At 36.0% G+C, this 15,461-nt stretch overlaps 1 protein-coding gene across 14 annotated transcripts in view; it reads right to left on the bottom strand.

Annotated features, from left to right (window-relative positions):
* PAM (peptidylglycine alpha-amidating monooxygenase) overlaps positions 1-15,461 on the bottom strand; it is a 283,688-nt gene that overhangs the window by 63,336 nt on the left and 204,891 nt on the right. For all 14 annotated transcript variants that reach the window (XM_027037064.2, XM_027037072.2, XM_027037091.2 and 11 more), the window contains 7 exons: positions 13,412-13,460; positions 11,946-12,013; positions 10,746-10,826; positions 10,381-10,457; positions 9,960-10,063; positions 2,119-2,303; positions 984-1,052 (listed from right to left, as the gene is read on the bottom strand). In XM_027037064.2, the coding sequence (XP_026892865.1) occupies positions 984-1,052; positions 2,119-2,303; positions 9,960-10,063; positions 10,381-10,457; positions 10,746-10,826; positions 11,946-12,013; positions 13,412-13,460 (633 nt within the window). The remainder of the gene's footprint in view (positions 1-983; positions 1,053-2,118; positions 2,304-9,959; positions 10,064-10,380; positions 10,458-10,745; positions 10,827-11,945; positions 12,014-13,411; positions 13,461-15,461) is intronic.

Raw genomic sequence — 15,461 nt, 5'->3', positions numbered from 1 at the left:
GAACATACTCTATATAACTGAAAAACATTTCTATTACGGTTTACCTTATTTCCCTTTCAGAGTGCATGTTTCCCTTTAAAAAGTCTGTATTCTTTAATTTTGCAAATACTCTTAATGCAAGAGTGTTATCTTTGACCTGGACCTCCTAGGATACATTTTGAAGAATTCCAATAGTGGTTTACAATATCCAAAGAGTGAGAAATTTCTGTCTGTTGCCAATAGAAAATATCTATTTCCTGTACACTTTATGTTGTCCTAAGAAGTATGTTTGCATTAACATTCATGTTTTAAAATATATCCTATCTAGGCCAAAAAGACTTGATAAGATAACATACTCCAACACATAACACAAAGTATCATCTTTGAAACAACTAGTAAGAAAAAATTGAGGAAAATATTTTTCAGTGCCAAGATACGCAGTGTATGACATGCAAGGACCAAGTATTACAGCTTCAAAAAAATGGATCAGAGGAAGAAGGATGCTCTCCTGATTCATCAGATGGCAATTTAATATAAAACTATAAATGTCTAAGTTGGTAATCCCACCTACCTTACTGAAGGCAGAGAAGACTTAAGAGAGGCCAGATGCAAGTTTAAGTCCTAATTTATTTCAAATACAGTCAATGAACATACCATACAAAATACACAAGATTTTAAATGGTAAAGTCCTTTCAAGTTTAAAATGCTGCCCAATGAATGTTTCTAACAATTATATTTGCGCTATATATAAAAGATACAATATTAAGTAAACCAAAACAAAGAAATATCTGATGGGTCCAAATTATTACATCAAGGAATTTTACTTTCAAAGCTAAAGTACAACAATTGACCATTTTCTCATGAATTATATATTATATAAACACAGCAATACACAGGGATCGAGGCTGGTAAGACCTAAAATATCTTAGTAACTTTAAGATTTGGTTGCCCAATTGGAATATGAACACTTTTATCGGCCAAGTTATAAAACTATGCATACATACCCTGTTCTAACACTTCTTCTTCTCCTTTTGGCTGCTGTTGTAAGGAAGTCTTATCTTTGTTCTCTGTTTCTGTAAAGGATCAAAAAAGCTGAGCATAAATTTGTGGGATATATCATATACTTTAAATAGCTTATTGGAAATATGCCATCAACATAAAAATATTTTCAGGGTCTTATGTTTCATAAAAACAACAGCATTAAGAATTTAATTCGCAAAAATCTCCAGTGTAACCACCAATTAAGAAGAAGATTTCTGACTTAATAATTAAATCAACTACCCTTTCAGTAATACATACCTGATACCAAACTAAAAATGCATTAATAAAACTGCTTGTAATTTTAAAAATTGAACTTACTGAAATTTTAAGGATATTTTAAGAACATTTTAAGGCACATTCTATAAATATATTAAGATCTTAATAAGTGACCTAATTGCTATGTAAACTTCATTCATAAAATTTCTAATAGGAAGACATAAGAAGGTGCTCTGGCACTTTAAGATTGAACTTGTAAAACTCAATGAAGTCTCAGCATACTTCATCCAATAAAACAGGGTGTGGGTTTTGCAATTTTAAACTAACAAAATGACAATCAGTATGATCATTTTGCAGAGGAAGAGCAAGTTCAACAACAATTCTGAGAATGAGACCAAAAAAGCCAAGATTAGAAATGCCTCATAAATCACAAACTCTTCTTTGCTTGAGGAGGCCCATTAAAATAGATAATTTAGGGTATGGTTGGAGACAATCACCATTTTCATTGGCAAACTGAAGCACTCTTCAGAACATGGTGTAGAAATTCATAAATTACATAAGTCATTACTTGCTATGGAAGGAATCAAATGGGGAAACTAGAAAACATGAATTGAATGAAAAAAGAGGTACATTTCTGGAATTGGCCCCCAAATTAATCTGTTTCATCACCAGTTGAGATTTTTCACTTTAACTGTTTTGATGGGGACATGTCAGGAGGGACGACAGGTTATAAAAGAAGGGAAAGTGGGAATCGGATTGTGTGTACAGGTGATTGTGACAGGAGGAGGGTGATTTTAAATATTAATCATACAGTCAAGTGTGATATGCAAGAAAATATAAAATACGAAATCATATTGTACTGTAAATTAATACCCGTTTTACCTTTGTGATGTCCATGCATCATAACCATATCAGACTGCACAGGAATTGGAATACTGGCCTCCGGTGGTATGGTTCTGAACACATCTGGAGCTACATTCTGCGTGCAGGTCATGAAAGAGACTGCATGCCTAGCTTCCATGTAATACATAATGTATAAGTTGCACATTTCATCACTAGATGTGCCACTGCAAGCAAAAAAAAAAAGACATAACAAATCAGCCATTCACATAAAACACATTCTTAATGCAAGAAAAACACAACCAGTAAATCTGCCAGCAATAGGTTCAGAGGTGGAAATATTGTGCACTTATTTTATAGCTTTCATTAAAGCCCATCACAGTTTTCAGTATCTAAAGCACAGTATCAAAGGCCTATCTCCACTTCATAATGGAGTATCCATTCGCACTCACTCCATGCAGTACCAAGTACGGCAGATGGAAATGGCATTTAAGCAGCCATTCTTTCCTCTTTTAAGTCCTTTTATTCTTTAGCCCTTCTTCCATTTGCTAAAACTCAGAGATTGGGCAAAGTACTTTTCTGACAGAAAAATCTTAATTATTCATTTAATAACGGTAAAATTCAGGACACTTTAACAGGAATGTCATATATTATTTACAAGCCTTCAAAAATGCCTTCTTCCATTTAACCCTGAGAGTCTAGGATCTTGCTTTGGGTAACTGCCTTCTTCCTCATGGTCACATGAATGGAGAGTCATGTACTGACCCTAAGACATCATAAATGTATCCCTGAAACCTGAACTGGCACCTTGGCTTCTATACCAGGGAAGAAAAGGGAGCCTCAGGAGTGATACAAAATGAAAGCAAGCAATCCTAAGCTCTTCTAAAGACTCAGACCTCCATGGGGCAGCACTGAACAACTGAAAGACTCAATATTAAAAATAGATTTTAAAACAGTGCGATAATGGGTGTGTGGGTGGCTCAGTCAGTTAAGTGTCCGATTCTTGGTTTTGGCTCAGGTCATGATTTCACAGTTTGTGAGGTTAAGCCTCATGTTGGGCTCTTTGCTGACAGTATGGGGCGTGCTTGGGATTCTCTCTCTCTGTTTTTCTCTCTGACCCTTCCCTGCTTACACATGCTCGTGCACGCTCTCTCTCTCAAAATAAATAAATAAACTTAAATAAATAAAATAAAACAGTGGGATAGACATTTCCAAGATAAAAGTTCCAAATAATATAAGTTATGCCTAGTAGTTTAAAACATGTTTTCTTCTTTCTCAATTCATGTGGGTTATCATGTATTTCATTCTCTGCATTACTATTAGGAGGGAATTATTTTGGTACACCATAATGAGACTTTCATTTCCAAGGTAGTTTGCGCAGATGAATGTTTCCTTTTTGGTGTTCTGACAATTTTTAGCAAGCCTCTGCTAATAAAAAACAAGCTATGAAGTGGACTATTTGCTCTACAAAAATACGTCAGTGGTGATTTTTCCAGCAATGTCATGTGGCACTCTCTTCCTCTCCATAGCAACAGAATGACATCAGCAAGGGAAGGAAAAAAATTTTTTTTTCAAAACAGGGATGTAGTTTCTGTAAGGTCTGAAAATATAGAGCCCCTGAGAGACCAGAGGAATGAATCCCTGCCATGGGAAGCACTTTTCATGCTTTAGAAGTCATTTGGCTTCTCATTCTCTGAATCTGATACCTGTCAGTGTAATTGCTTCTCCCGTGAAATATAAGCAAATGGGGAGGTGCGATCCCAAACAAACACCTGTCCACTACACAGATCTTCATGTGTCAAAACACCATTCCTAAGAATTCCATTTTAACATTGCTGGAGTTGGTCAGAAAACTATGTGCTATAAAAGAAATGGCTGGTGTCAAAGTAATAAAACCAGAACCTCTCACCATATTATCTACCCTTCCCCTGTTTAAAGGGAAGTAAAATATATAGATCAAGGGACAGAGATGAGGGAGAAGAAATTCAAGATGTGGCTCTAGTTTAGGAGACCTTGAATCATCATGCAGAGAGGGAAAGCAAAATAATCATGTATGCTTCTCCAATTAGTGAAAGTAAAATATTAATAAATTTATATAGTAATAAATGAAACTTGCAACCAATCCATGGACAGATCCTCCCATATTTTACCTGTACGGGAACATCATGCCCATGTTCATCTCTAAACACATGCCTGTGAGATAGCATAATCCGCTCACCAATATAGTTTTTTTAAGATACTGATTTTATGATACAAAATTGAGCTGGTCAAATAACTTAAGAATCTTTGCTGCCATACAGAAAATTTCATTAAAGAGCTGAAGAGAAAGAAAAGAGTCATACTTTATTCCTTTCCATCCATAACTGAACTTGTAGTTGAGGTAACTCTGAGTTCCTATCTGACAGGGAAACTATCACTTCTTAAATGGGTTAGGACTCAAGACACCCTTAATATCAGCAAACTAATTTGCCTATTTTATTCCACATCCTTCTTTCTTCCACTCAACAGTAACAAAAAAATATGACGTTAAATCAAACTGTTTTTGGTTAAACATCAACTCTTGATTCTGGCTCAGGTCATGATCTCCAGGTTTGTAAAATAGAGCCCCGTGTCGGCTCTGTGCTACAGCATGGAGCCTGCTTGGGATTCTCTCTCTCCCTCTCTCTGCCCCTCCCCTGCTCACATGCAAATGAGTGTGCATGCTCCCCCCCCAAAAATAAATAAATAAACTTAAAAAAAAAATCAAACTGCTTTCTGTATTCCTAAGGGAGAATTCTGACACATCTACCCTTATTTTCCATAAAGAACAACACGGGCAATTCAACTCTGTCAACCTAATGACTATTAACATGAGAAAGTATGTTGGGAGGCTGTGTTCACACGTAGGTCCTGGCTCTGTTGAATAGCCCTTTATGCATTTCCTAATGCCAATGTGATTCCCTGAACAATGCCTCCTAGTACCAGCTGTATTCCAAAATTACAGTGGTGCAGGTCTTTCATCAAGCAAAATAAAGTGCTTATGTGATTACTACTTTTTATATCAGCTAGCTCTCAATCTGACAAAGTATGATGAACCTGAAAATAGTTAAGCCCTCAATAAATAGTTGTTGAAGGAAAGAAGAATGAATACTCTATTTTAATAAATGTTTACAACTTGTTATGGCATAACCAGTTACGCCTAATATATCATACTGCTGAGTCAGGTTAATTTTATGAACTTGGTCTAAGGCATTCCAGAAGAATATTTATAGCTATCTATTTATCTATCTACCTATTTATCATCTATGTTCTATGAAGGTTTTAGTAAAATATATTATTTCATATAAACATATGTAATAGAGGTTTAAGTACAAAATATTCTCAAATGTCCCATTTTAAAGAAACCCAAATCTTGTTGTACACTGTGACTCTGATACTCCTTCCATTGATCATGCCCTCAGCCCTAATCCCATTAAAAAAAAAAAGAATGATGGGAAATACTAATTTTGGAAAGAAATATGAACACTTTAAAGAACTTAATTTTCATGGGGCGCCTGGGTGGCTCAGTCGGTTAAGCGTCCGACTTCGGCTCAGGTCACGATCTCACAGTCTGTGAGTTTGAGCCCCGTGTCAGGCTCTGTGCTGACAGCTCAGAGCCTGTAGCCTGTTTCAGATTCTGTGTCTCCCTCTCTCTCTGACCCTCCCCCGTTCATGCTCTGTCTCTCTCTGTCTCAAAAATAAATAAATGGGGGCGCCTGGGTGGCTCAGTCGGTTAAGTGTCCGACTTCAGCTCAGGTCACGATCTCGCGGTCCGTGAGTTCGAGCCCCGCGTCAGGCTCTGGGCTGATGGCTCAGAGCCTGGAGCCTGCTTCCAATTCTGTGTCTCCCTCTCTCTCTGCCCCTCCCCCGTTCATGCTCTGTCTCTGTCTCAAAAATAAATAAAACGTTAAAAAAAAAATTTTTTTAATAAATAAACGTTAAAAAAAAACTTTCAAAACTTTGAATTGTTTCATAAGGGGTTTCATGGTGCTTTTAAACTTATACATTAAGGAGTTATTGATCATATACCTTTATCTTTGCATATAATACACTTTAAAATGTTGATTAAAGTACTGTATTTGATATCTATGAATATCCATCAGACATTCTCATATGTACATGAAATAACTGGTTCCAAATGAAAAATACGACCAAGAAAAATGACCAAATAGGTAAATATTATCTACCAATTCTCAAGAGTTAATTTCAAAATTTAGCATATAAACTTTCTGGGAAATTAACTGACTTAATTAGCTTAATTAACTGACTTAATAAAATTATTTTTTGTTTTGTTTAAACTTGACTAAATATTAGAAATGAATATAGAGAAGTCTCATATTGAATATAAAATATGTACTGCAGTCAGCCACAAAATACTGCTTTTACATAAATTAGGTAGTACTATGTTGCCAGTATATACGTCGGTGCAACTTTGTCTAAGACATATTCATATTTGCTATTTAAAAAGAAATTTAATATATCTAGGTTAAAAAAATATTACCATTAAGTAAATTAATACGTCTTATTTTAAATCCATCTATTTTTTTACGCTTATTTATTCATTTTGAGAGACACAGAGCAAGCAAGCCAGGGAGGGGCAGAGAGAGAGAATCCCAAGCAGGCTGTGCACTGGCAGCGCAGAGCCCGATGTGGGGTGTGAACCCACAAAATGCGAGATCATGACCTGAGCCAAAACCAAGAGTCAGATGCTCAGCCGACTAAGCCACCCAGATGCCCCCAAATCCCCTTGTTTTTTTGAAAATGTTTATTTATTTTAAGAGAGAGAAAGAGAAAGCACAGAGGGGCAGAGAGAGGGAGAGAGAGAATCCCAAGCAGGCTCCATGCCATAAGCAAAAAGCCTGACACGGGGCTTGATCCTAGGAACCGTGAGGTCATGACCTGAGCTGAAATCAAGTCGGACGCTTAACTGACTGAGTCACCCAGGCACCACCCCCCCCAAATCCACCATTTTTTAATGGTTGTATATTCTGTTGAGTCCCTGCTATGAAAATATCAGTCCCTATTTTTAAAAAGTGCTTTTTATTAGTTAACTATCATTGTTCCACTCAGGCAAAATTTTCTCCAGTCCTAAGATTTTTAGCTTACTACAAACTTATGCTCAGATTGGGTGGAAGAATACTCAGCTGAAAATCCTGGTAGGTCACTGATAGAATTTCCCCGTAAAACCTAATTTCCAGGTGGCTGCAGAAGAAGAAAGTTAAACATTTGATGCAGGTGGTTCTTCCAGGACATGGAGGGACATCTCCTAGCCCCGTATGACCTGCAGGTAAGTGGGCTTGCATCTGAGTAGGCTTCCTGCTCATGGCTCACACCTGTGCCCAGAGGGAGTGCATGTTCATGTATGTGGGTTGGGAGTTAGGCAGGAAGGGAGAAAAGGGAGAGGAACTTTACAGAGTATCATTTAACAGACTCATAAAATACTGGTTTTCTTTTTTTACTGTTTACATTCTCAACTGTAATTCTATACTACCCTATGGAAGTAGTATCCATTATTTTACAAAATGAATGCATTGATGCTATAACCTTTCTAAAACTAAAATGCATATTAGTGCTATAGGAATACCATGTGTTGTTATGAGAATTATTATTCATATTCAAATTTTATTCAAGCCTGTCTTATTAGTTTATCATTTCACTGGGAAAAGTTGCTTTCTTAATATAAATTAAATATTCCGAATATGGGCTCATCCCATAACTTAATTTCCTGTAATTTCCTTCTATTATCATTTATATTTCAAAATGGCATTCCCTTTAGCCCACATGGGATTTACAGTCATTTTAGGGTATTATTTTATTATTTATTTACATATATATTTAGACAGAGAGAAAGTGTGTGTGCACGTGCAAGAGAGAGAGATCTCAAGCAGGCTCAACGCCCAGCATGGAGCCTGATGCGATGCTCAATCCTATGACCGTGAGATCATGACCTGAGCTGAAATCAAGAATTGGACACTCAACTGACTGAGCAACCCAGGTGCCCCAAGCAAAATGCATATTTTTAAAAAGACTAGAATTATTTGGAATTAGTTCTGAACTCCGAAAAATGAAACAGCCTTCCTGAGATTACTTTGGCCTCTCATTTTGGCACTATTAACAAGTTACTAATTTTTATGTTGGATACTGCCTCACAGAGGACACTCAAAGGATATAATTTGGTCAAAGTTATAAGTCCTTCCAAATTGCTAAGGGGGCTCTCAGCAAAAATTTCTACCTATTCCACACTTGTACACTAATACACAGAACGTGTTGAAAGGGATTTTTTTCTTACTTTGTTTACCTATTTCAAAGGTTAATAAAATCACCAATGGTACTTAAGTAAAGCTGTGGAGGTCTACGCTAACATAGAGTGGAAAATAGCTGATCAATACCCTGTGACTCCTATTACTTCACGTGAGAAGTAAATGTCTAATTCTTTCCTTCAAATCTAATTTTGTCTACTTTGTCAAGCCTTTTCTTACTTACCATTCATGTGACTCAGTAATTTTGCTGTTTTCCTCAAGACTCCCAAACTTAAAAAATTTATTCTAAAGCAAAACTCTTAGAAACTTCTTGTTTAATGTAACGATAATTTTTTTGTTTGTTCTATCTTTAGCCTTAAAATTGATGTTTATTAATATAAAAATCATCTTAGAGAGTAATAAAAAACCCTATTCCACTGTCTCAAACGCCTTTTTTTCCTTTTACTTGCTTCAGCATCTTTTCCCTTTCCCCTGACAACCAATAGCTGGTGTTGTCATTGTAAGAATCATCGTTAGTACATCTAGTGCATATTTTCAGGTGCCTACTTTCTATAACTTCTCTTTGATCAAAGACAAGTAGTTTAAAATTCCAGCTTCCAGGTGGCATCAGTAAATATTTTATAACCTAGTGTAACATGGAAAGAAGGCTCCTTGGTTCTTTTCTGGCAAAAACAAAACAAAAGAAAACAAAACAACAAAAACTATGATAAGGGTCTTTATCTTTCATTTTTAATTTAGGCAAACTTTTTTTGAAAGAGTTTATAGTGCTTTGAAAATTTTACTTAGTGTTATAAAAAATATACTTCTTTCAGGGGCACCTGGGTGGCGCAGTCGGTTAAGCGTCCGACTTCAGCCAGGTCACGATCTCGCGGTCCGTGAGTTCGAGCCCCGCGTCAGGCTCTGGGCTGATGGCTCAGAGCCTGGAGCCTGTTTCCGATTCTGTGTCTCCCTCTCTCTCTGCCCCTCCCCCGTTCATGCTCTGTCTCTCTCTGTCCTAAAAATAAATAAACGTTGAAAAAAAAAATTAAAAAATAAAAAAAAAAATACTTCTTTCAAAGAGGCTCAATATTTAAAAACTGTTTAAAGTCCAATGTTCTCTTTTAGAAAAGTGCTACATATTATTATTCTCATTTGGTTGACTAAACAACTGGAAAACAATGAATACATAGAAGTTTTAACAGGCAGAAAAAAATCACAGTTCTGAGTAATTAATGGACACCACCAAATGTGGAAGCTATATATTTACCTAAATTTGAACATAGGGCAAAAGGACACTTGAGAAAGAAATTTCATTTTCCATTATGTTTTTCTTTATTAAATGAGCCTGAGGAAGTAATATACACTCTTGCAACAAGTATAATATATGGAGGTGTGATATGGAAGGCTTTGAATAAAAAGGAGGAAGGCAAGCGTAAAAAAATAAGCACATGTTCTGGAGTTTATCCTCATCACTCAGTTCTAAAATGAGAAAAGGCTATATATACTTTATTATAATTGCTCATGATAGGAGAAAGTCTGTGATTCAGTCACAAAGATAAATGTCACTTATAATCATGCCTTGCCCCAATAAAATACTTTTAAATAGCGAAATTTGCAAAACCATACCCAATGTGCGTGGCTTCTGTCCTTCCTTCGCCAGTGAATACACATCTTGCTGCCAATATGTCACCAAAACTAACATCTACTGGGTGTTCCACAGGATAGAAAGCCTGCCAAGAAGATAAACACAATTCATTAATATTACCAATAAACCCCAGAACTGCATGCTTTAATAATGTGAGGCTTGGCACGCCCTGGGTAGAAAGGATGAAGACACACACGTGCAGGTCTGTTTAGAAATGTTAAGAGAAACCATCAAGTTGGAAGTTGTAAAAAAGGCAGTTACACACAGCTTAGATACAGAATAATGGTAGATTTAGAGATGCTAGGATTCTAGAGACATTCACAAGGATTCTATGAGGGTTTCTAAAATTATTATCTGCTGATTAACATTTTTTCTCTCAAAATTAAACTAGTTTCTACACACCTGTGGCAGCTGGGGGCTCTGGCGTCCAATCAGTGTCCACTGTCCATTTCTTACTCTATACCCACTCACAACCTTACCTGTAATGAACATAAATTAGAATCATATAATATCATAAAGTATTAGAAAAATAAAAGGCATTATTTGCTTTCCTTTTTCAAAATAAAATCTGAATATTGTCAGAACCCCAAATGCTAGGTATTTTAATGAAAAGATATGAAAAAACATATAGAATTTCAAGGTATTATGCAACAACATCTTTCATAGAAACAGACTTAAGGGCAAATATAATTTACATTGTACATTTATAGCATTAGCAAGCACAATGGTAAATATTTATAATTTAACCTATAGTTTAAAGTTCTTACCTAAATGGTGAGTGTGAACTCTATAGGCAAAGACATGCATTGGATACTTTTTGTAATGGCATGAAATATCCGAATTCACCACTGTTAGAAATGAAAACACAGAAAACAGGTCACTATCCAGCTGGAAAACAACATTATTCTTGTCTAAAAGTATGTATAGGTAGCAGTATGTACAAGATGCTAGGCATAGGGATTTTCCTATAAAGTGGACATGCATTCATGTACTCAGTGGATATTACATGCTTATTATGTGCCAGCCAATTTTCTAAGATGACCTCTTACCCTCTTGCAATAACCTCTTGCCCTCACATTTAATTTCCTTCACAACAAAATGTCTAGGACCAAATCAAGACATACCGTCAGGAAAAACATAGGCTTAATCTGTTACTTTTACCATGAAATTTATGCAGTTGAAAAAGCTTAAAAATTGTTTTTATTTCTTAGAAAATAAGGATTTTTGAAAAATTGCAAACACCTAAGGTAATTAGATTGACAGCTCCTGTTGAGAAGGAACCACTTCATATACATCTCTTTCCCTTCAGTTTAAAACACTGTAGTTATTCAATAAATATGTCTTTGATAATAAGTAAGCAGTAACAATGATACCATACTTGTCATTAGCTTTAAAAGATTCCCAGTAAAAACAAATGAATAATATTTAATAGGGCATTTTCATCAGAAGATCAGATACATTGATAAAGAATATTACACTTATTCCAAAAGCTTTTAGTAAGTTTCGGAGAATCAGCTATTTTATCCCCATTTTACAAACAGAGAATTAAGCTCAGCATATCTGAATTCGAAGATTGAGTCAAATCAAGATTTGCTAACTTCTTGATTTTGAACCTCATATTCTCTGTAGCAGTTTATGTCACAGTATGCTATGAGGTTTGTTTCCAATTCCATTCCATTAAAGAATGGAAGACTGATTTGTAAAATACTCAGGATTTATTCTTTCATTTACATAACTTACTACCTACCCATGGACCTTAATTCTTAGCATCTCAATAAAAGAATGGATGATAATAAACTACTGGCTTAGAATAATACAAAAATCTATTTTAAATCTAAGGATAATAATAAGAATTGGTTTAGTTTTCAGAGATATTGGTCATTTCAAAATTTTATTAAAAATATTCTGTAAATGCATTTCTATATATTAAGTAATGAGATCATCGTAAATCTGAAAAAAATAATTACCTTTCTCTCCTGGTGGAATAACAGTGTCAACAGACATCATAAGGTACATGCCAGCAATTAATGGCTGTCTGCGGGAAACAATAATATTTATCTTAACTATTTGAAACATCAAAACTATGGCCTTAGAAAAACAAGATATACTTCAGTACACCAGTCTATAAGATTCACGTGAAAACTAAAACAAAACAATATGGAAAAAGAGGTAGAATAGATGTTTTTCTTAAAATAACTTAATTTCCTGGGCAAGGAATTAAAAACACATTTTTTATGGCATGGTGCACTTGGAAAGCAGTCTCTAAATGGCTCCTGTGATGGTTAATCCTATGTGTTAACTTGGTGAAGCAAGTGATAGCCCAGTTGCTTGGTCAAACGTTGGTCTAGATGTAGCTGTGAAGGTATTTTTTAGATGTAACTAACATGTTAATTATCGACTTTGAGTAAATCAGATTACCATTCACCCTGTGGGTAGGTCTCTTAAGAGAAAAGACTGAGGTCCCAGGAAGAGGAAGGAATTCTGCTTCCAGATTGCACTGGAATCTGCCTCGAGTCTGCATGCTGACTCCTGCCAGAATTTCCAGCCTGCCTTGCAGATCACAGACTTGCCAGCCCCCACAATCATGTAAGCCAATTCCTTGAAGTAAATCTGGCTTTCTCTATACATATGTGTGTGTGTGTGTGTGTGTGTGTGTGTGTGTGTGTGTGTGCATGCACGCATGCATGTGCGTGTGCTTTCTACTGGTTTGATTTCTCTGGAGTAATCCTGGCTTATAATAAAGCTCCCAATAGCTAGCTCTCAATATCTTAGCTCTGACACTCATGCCCTTGTCGAATCCTCTTCCCTTAAGCATGGATTGAGCATAGTAACTAGACTTAGGCATTTGTTATTTCTAACAAGCAGAATAAGGCAAATGCAATTTCACTTTTTTTTCCATAGGAGTCAGAGTATAAAGATTTGTGGCAACTCTTTTCTTCACCTATCAGACTTCTATATTATTCAGTAACTTCCGATATTAGGCTGCAAAAAGGCTGTGGTTTCTATCTTACACGCCCTTTCTTGCTTTCTGTTGCTGGGTGTGATGGTAACCAGGTGCCATATTGTGAGCTGTCTTGTTTAGAGCCCACGAGGCAAGAAATGAGGGAGTCCTCCAGCCCACAGCCAGCAAGGAATTGAATCCTGTCAACAGCCATGTGAGTAATCCCGGACATGGCTCCACCTCAGGGGACCCCTCCCCACCCCTCGCTCCCAATGACTGAAACCCTGGCTGAGCCTTTGATCACAGCCTTTGTATGAGACCACTAGCCACCGGCCCCCGCTAAGCTTGTGCCCAGAATATTTGTTGTTTTAGCCACTAAATTTAGAGTAATTTGTTATACAGCAATAGACAATGAATCCAGTGGATTTCCCACTTTTAAGTTCTCAAAGATCTTAAAGCTGTCACTGAGCTGGGGTAACTGGAAGTACTTACGGCAGGCGGGTGAGGTGCAAGGACACACCAGAACAGTCTTTGTGATTATCTGAAAATACACACACACACACACACACACACACACACACACACAATACACATCTTAAATATGAAAATGTGAAAATCGAATTTCAAACTAATAAATTTTAAACGATTATAACTCAACACTAAAAACACCCAACTATGTTTTATCTCAATGGTGCTTTATAGTTTGCAGAGTACTTTCATATTCATGAATATATTTAATCTCCAATGCATCATGACAATAAAAGTCTGTGGTTTTTTCTTGACACCGCAAACTGCTAAGTCAACTGCTTTCCTGCAGATGTTCAAGATACTAGTCAAAGCTTAGAGAAGAAAGTTGTTGCTGCTCTTTATGAATGAGCGACCTCGTTGAAACATCCAGAAAAGTTGATTAACTGGATGGTTTGCTCCACGGTGGCTCCAGACAACTAGTTTCTCTACTTTTAAAAAATTGTAGCAGTCCATACTTTGAGCTTTCAAGATACAACCATGTTTAGAGTCGGCAATGTTTTTGATATATGAATAGGAATCACTTTGTTTAACTTCTATGCCTTGCCCATTCTTCCCTCCTAAATAGAGACCTGATGCTAATTTTCACCCCAACTGCAGTGGAAAGCCTCTAACCATCTCTTTATTTTTGTCAAGGACCCTTTAGAGACCTCTGACAAATCCTTTTCCTTATGCCTTTGCCTTCCTGAAGTAGAAAGAAGGTAAAAATTTAAATGACCCATCCTAATTTTTATCTCTGTTGAACTTGCTGATCTGTCACCACAGAGACCATGAGTAGTAACTCATACTTACTCATTCCTTCTATTTCTGTATATGTTAAATTCTTTTTACTTCACATTTTATTCTAAGTATTTATAACACATTATATCTCAATTTTGAGTTGATTTAATATAAATAACTACTGTGTGTGTGTGCAAGATTGACAGATTTATACTTGAAATTAAGAAGTGAAGTATGCTAACAAATAACAGCAGATAGAATAGTTTATGGGAATTTCCTTCTTTCAGCTGTAATTCTTATGAGAAAAACAAAGGTAGCTTCATACAGTAATATATAAAAATAGGTAACCTAACTAACAAGATATACATTTTGATTTACCAGATATAAAATTCAGAAAGTATAACAAATCATTATTTAATACTTTGGCCATAAAACACAAAGGAAATTTCTTGATATAGTATTAAGATTGATTTTAACAAAGATAGTGCAGGAATAAATTCAAAGATAAACATTTTATATTTAATCAGGTTTTTTTTTGTCACTTTACAAAGGGATCTCTATCTAATCTCCTAAATCAAATTCCAATGTGGTGATATTTTCATAATAATATTAGTGAGGTGTTTTTTTGTTTGTTTGTTTGTTTGTTTTTAATTTCAAGTGAGTTTTAAAGAGATGGCGAGATGAGGCACCTGGGTGGCTAAGTCGGTAGAGTGTCCAACTCTTTGATTTTGGCTCAGGTCATGATCCCACAGTTTGTGAGATTGAGCCCAGCATCAGATTCTGTGATGACAGTACAGAGTCTGCTTGGGATTCTCTCTTGCTCCCTCTCTCTTTTCCCCTTCCCTCCTCTCAAAACAAATAAATAAACATTTAAAGAGATGAGAAAATAATAACAAATAACAACACAGGTTTAGCTTAATTTTTGTCCATGCTTTTAAATATAGAAAGGATAATTAAGTATTGTTTTTTAAGGTCCTAAAAAAATTATTTTGGGGGCACCTGGGTGGCTCAGTCAGTTAAGTGTCCGACTTTGATTCAGCTCATGATCTCACAGTTTGTGAGTTGGCACCTGCATCAGGCTCTCTGCTGTCAGTGAAGAGCCGACTTTGGATCCTCGGTCTCCCTCTCTCTCTCCGCCCCTCCCCTCATGCTCTCTCTCTGTCTCAAAATTAAAATTAAATTAAACATTACAAAAGACTATTTTTGAGACTAAGGTTTCCTAAATGAACTACATGAGCTATAGTAAATATGCCTAGTTTGTACTACTTTCCATATGATTAGCCAAGGACTTCACCCA

This window comes from Acinonyx jubatus, chromosome A1 (assembly GCF_027475565.1).
Source record: "Acinonyx jubatus isolate Ajub_Pintada_27869175 chromosome A1, VMU_Ajub_asm_v1.0, whole genome shotgun sequence".
In the NCBI taxonomy this organism is placed as follows: Eukaryota; Metazoa; Chordata; class Mammalia; order Carnivora; family Felidae; genus Acinonyx; species Acinonyx jubatus.
The sequence above is the reverse complement of the archived record's forward strand: the minus strand, read 5'-3'. Positions and strand labels throughout refer to the sequence as shown.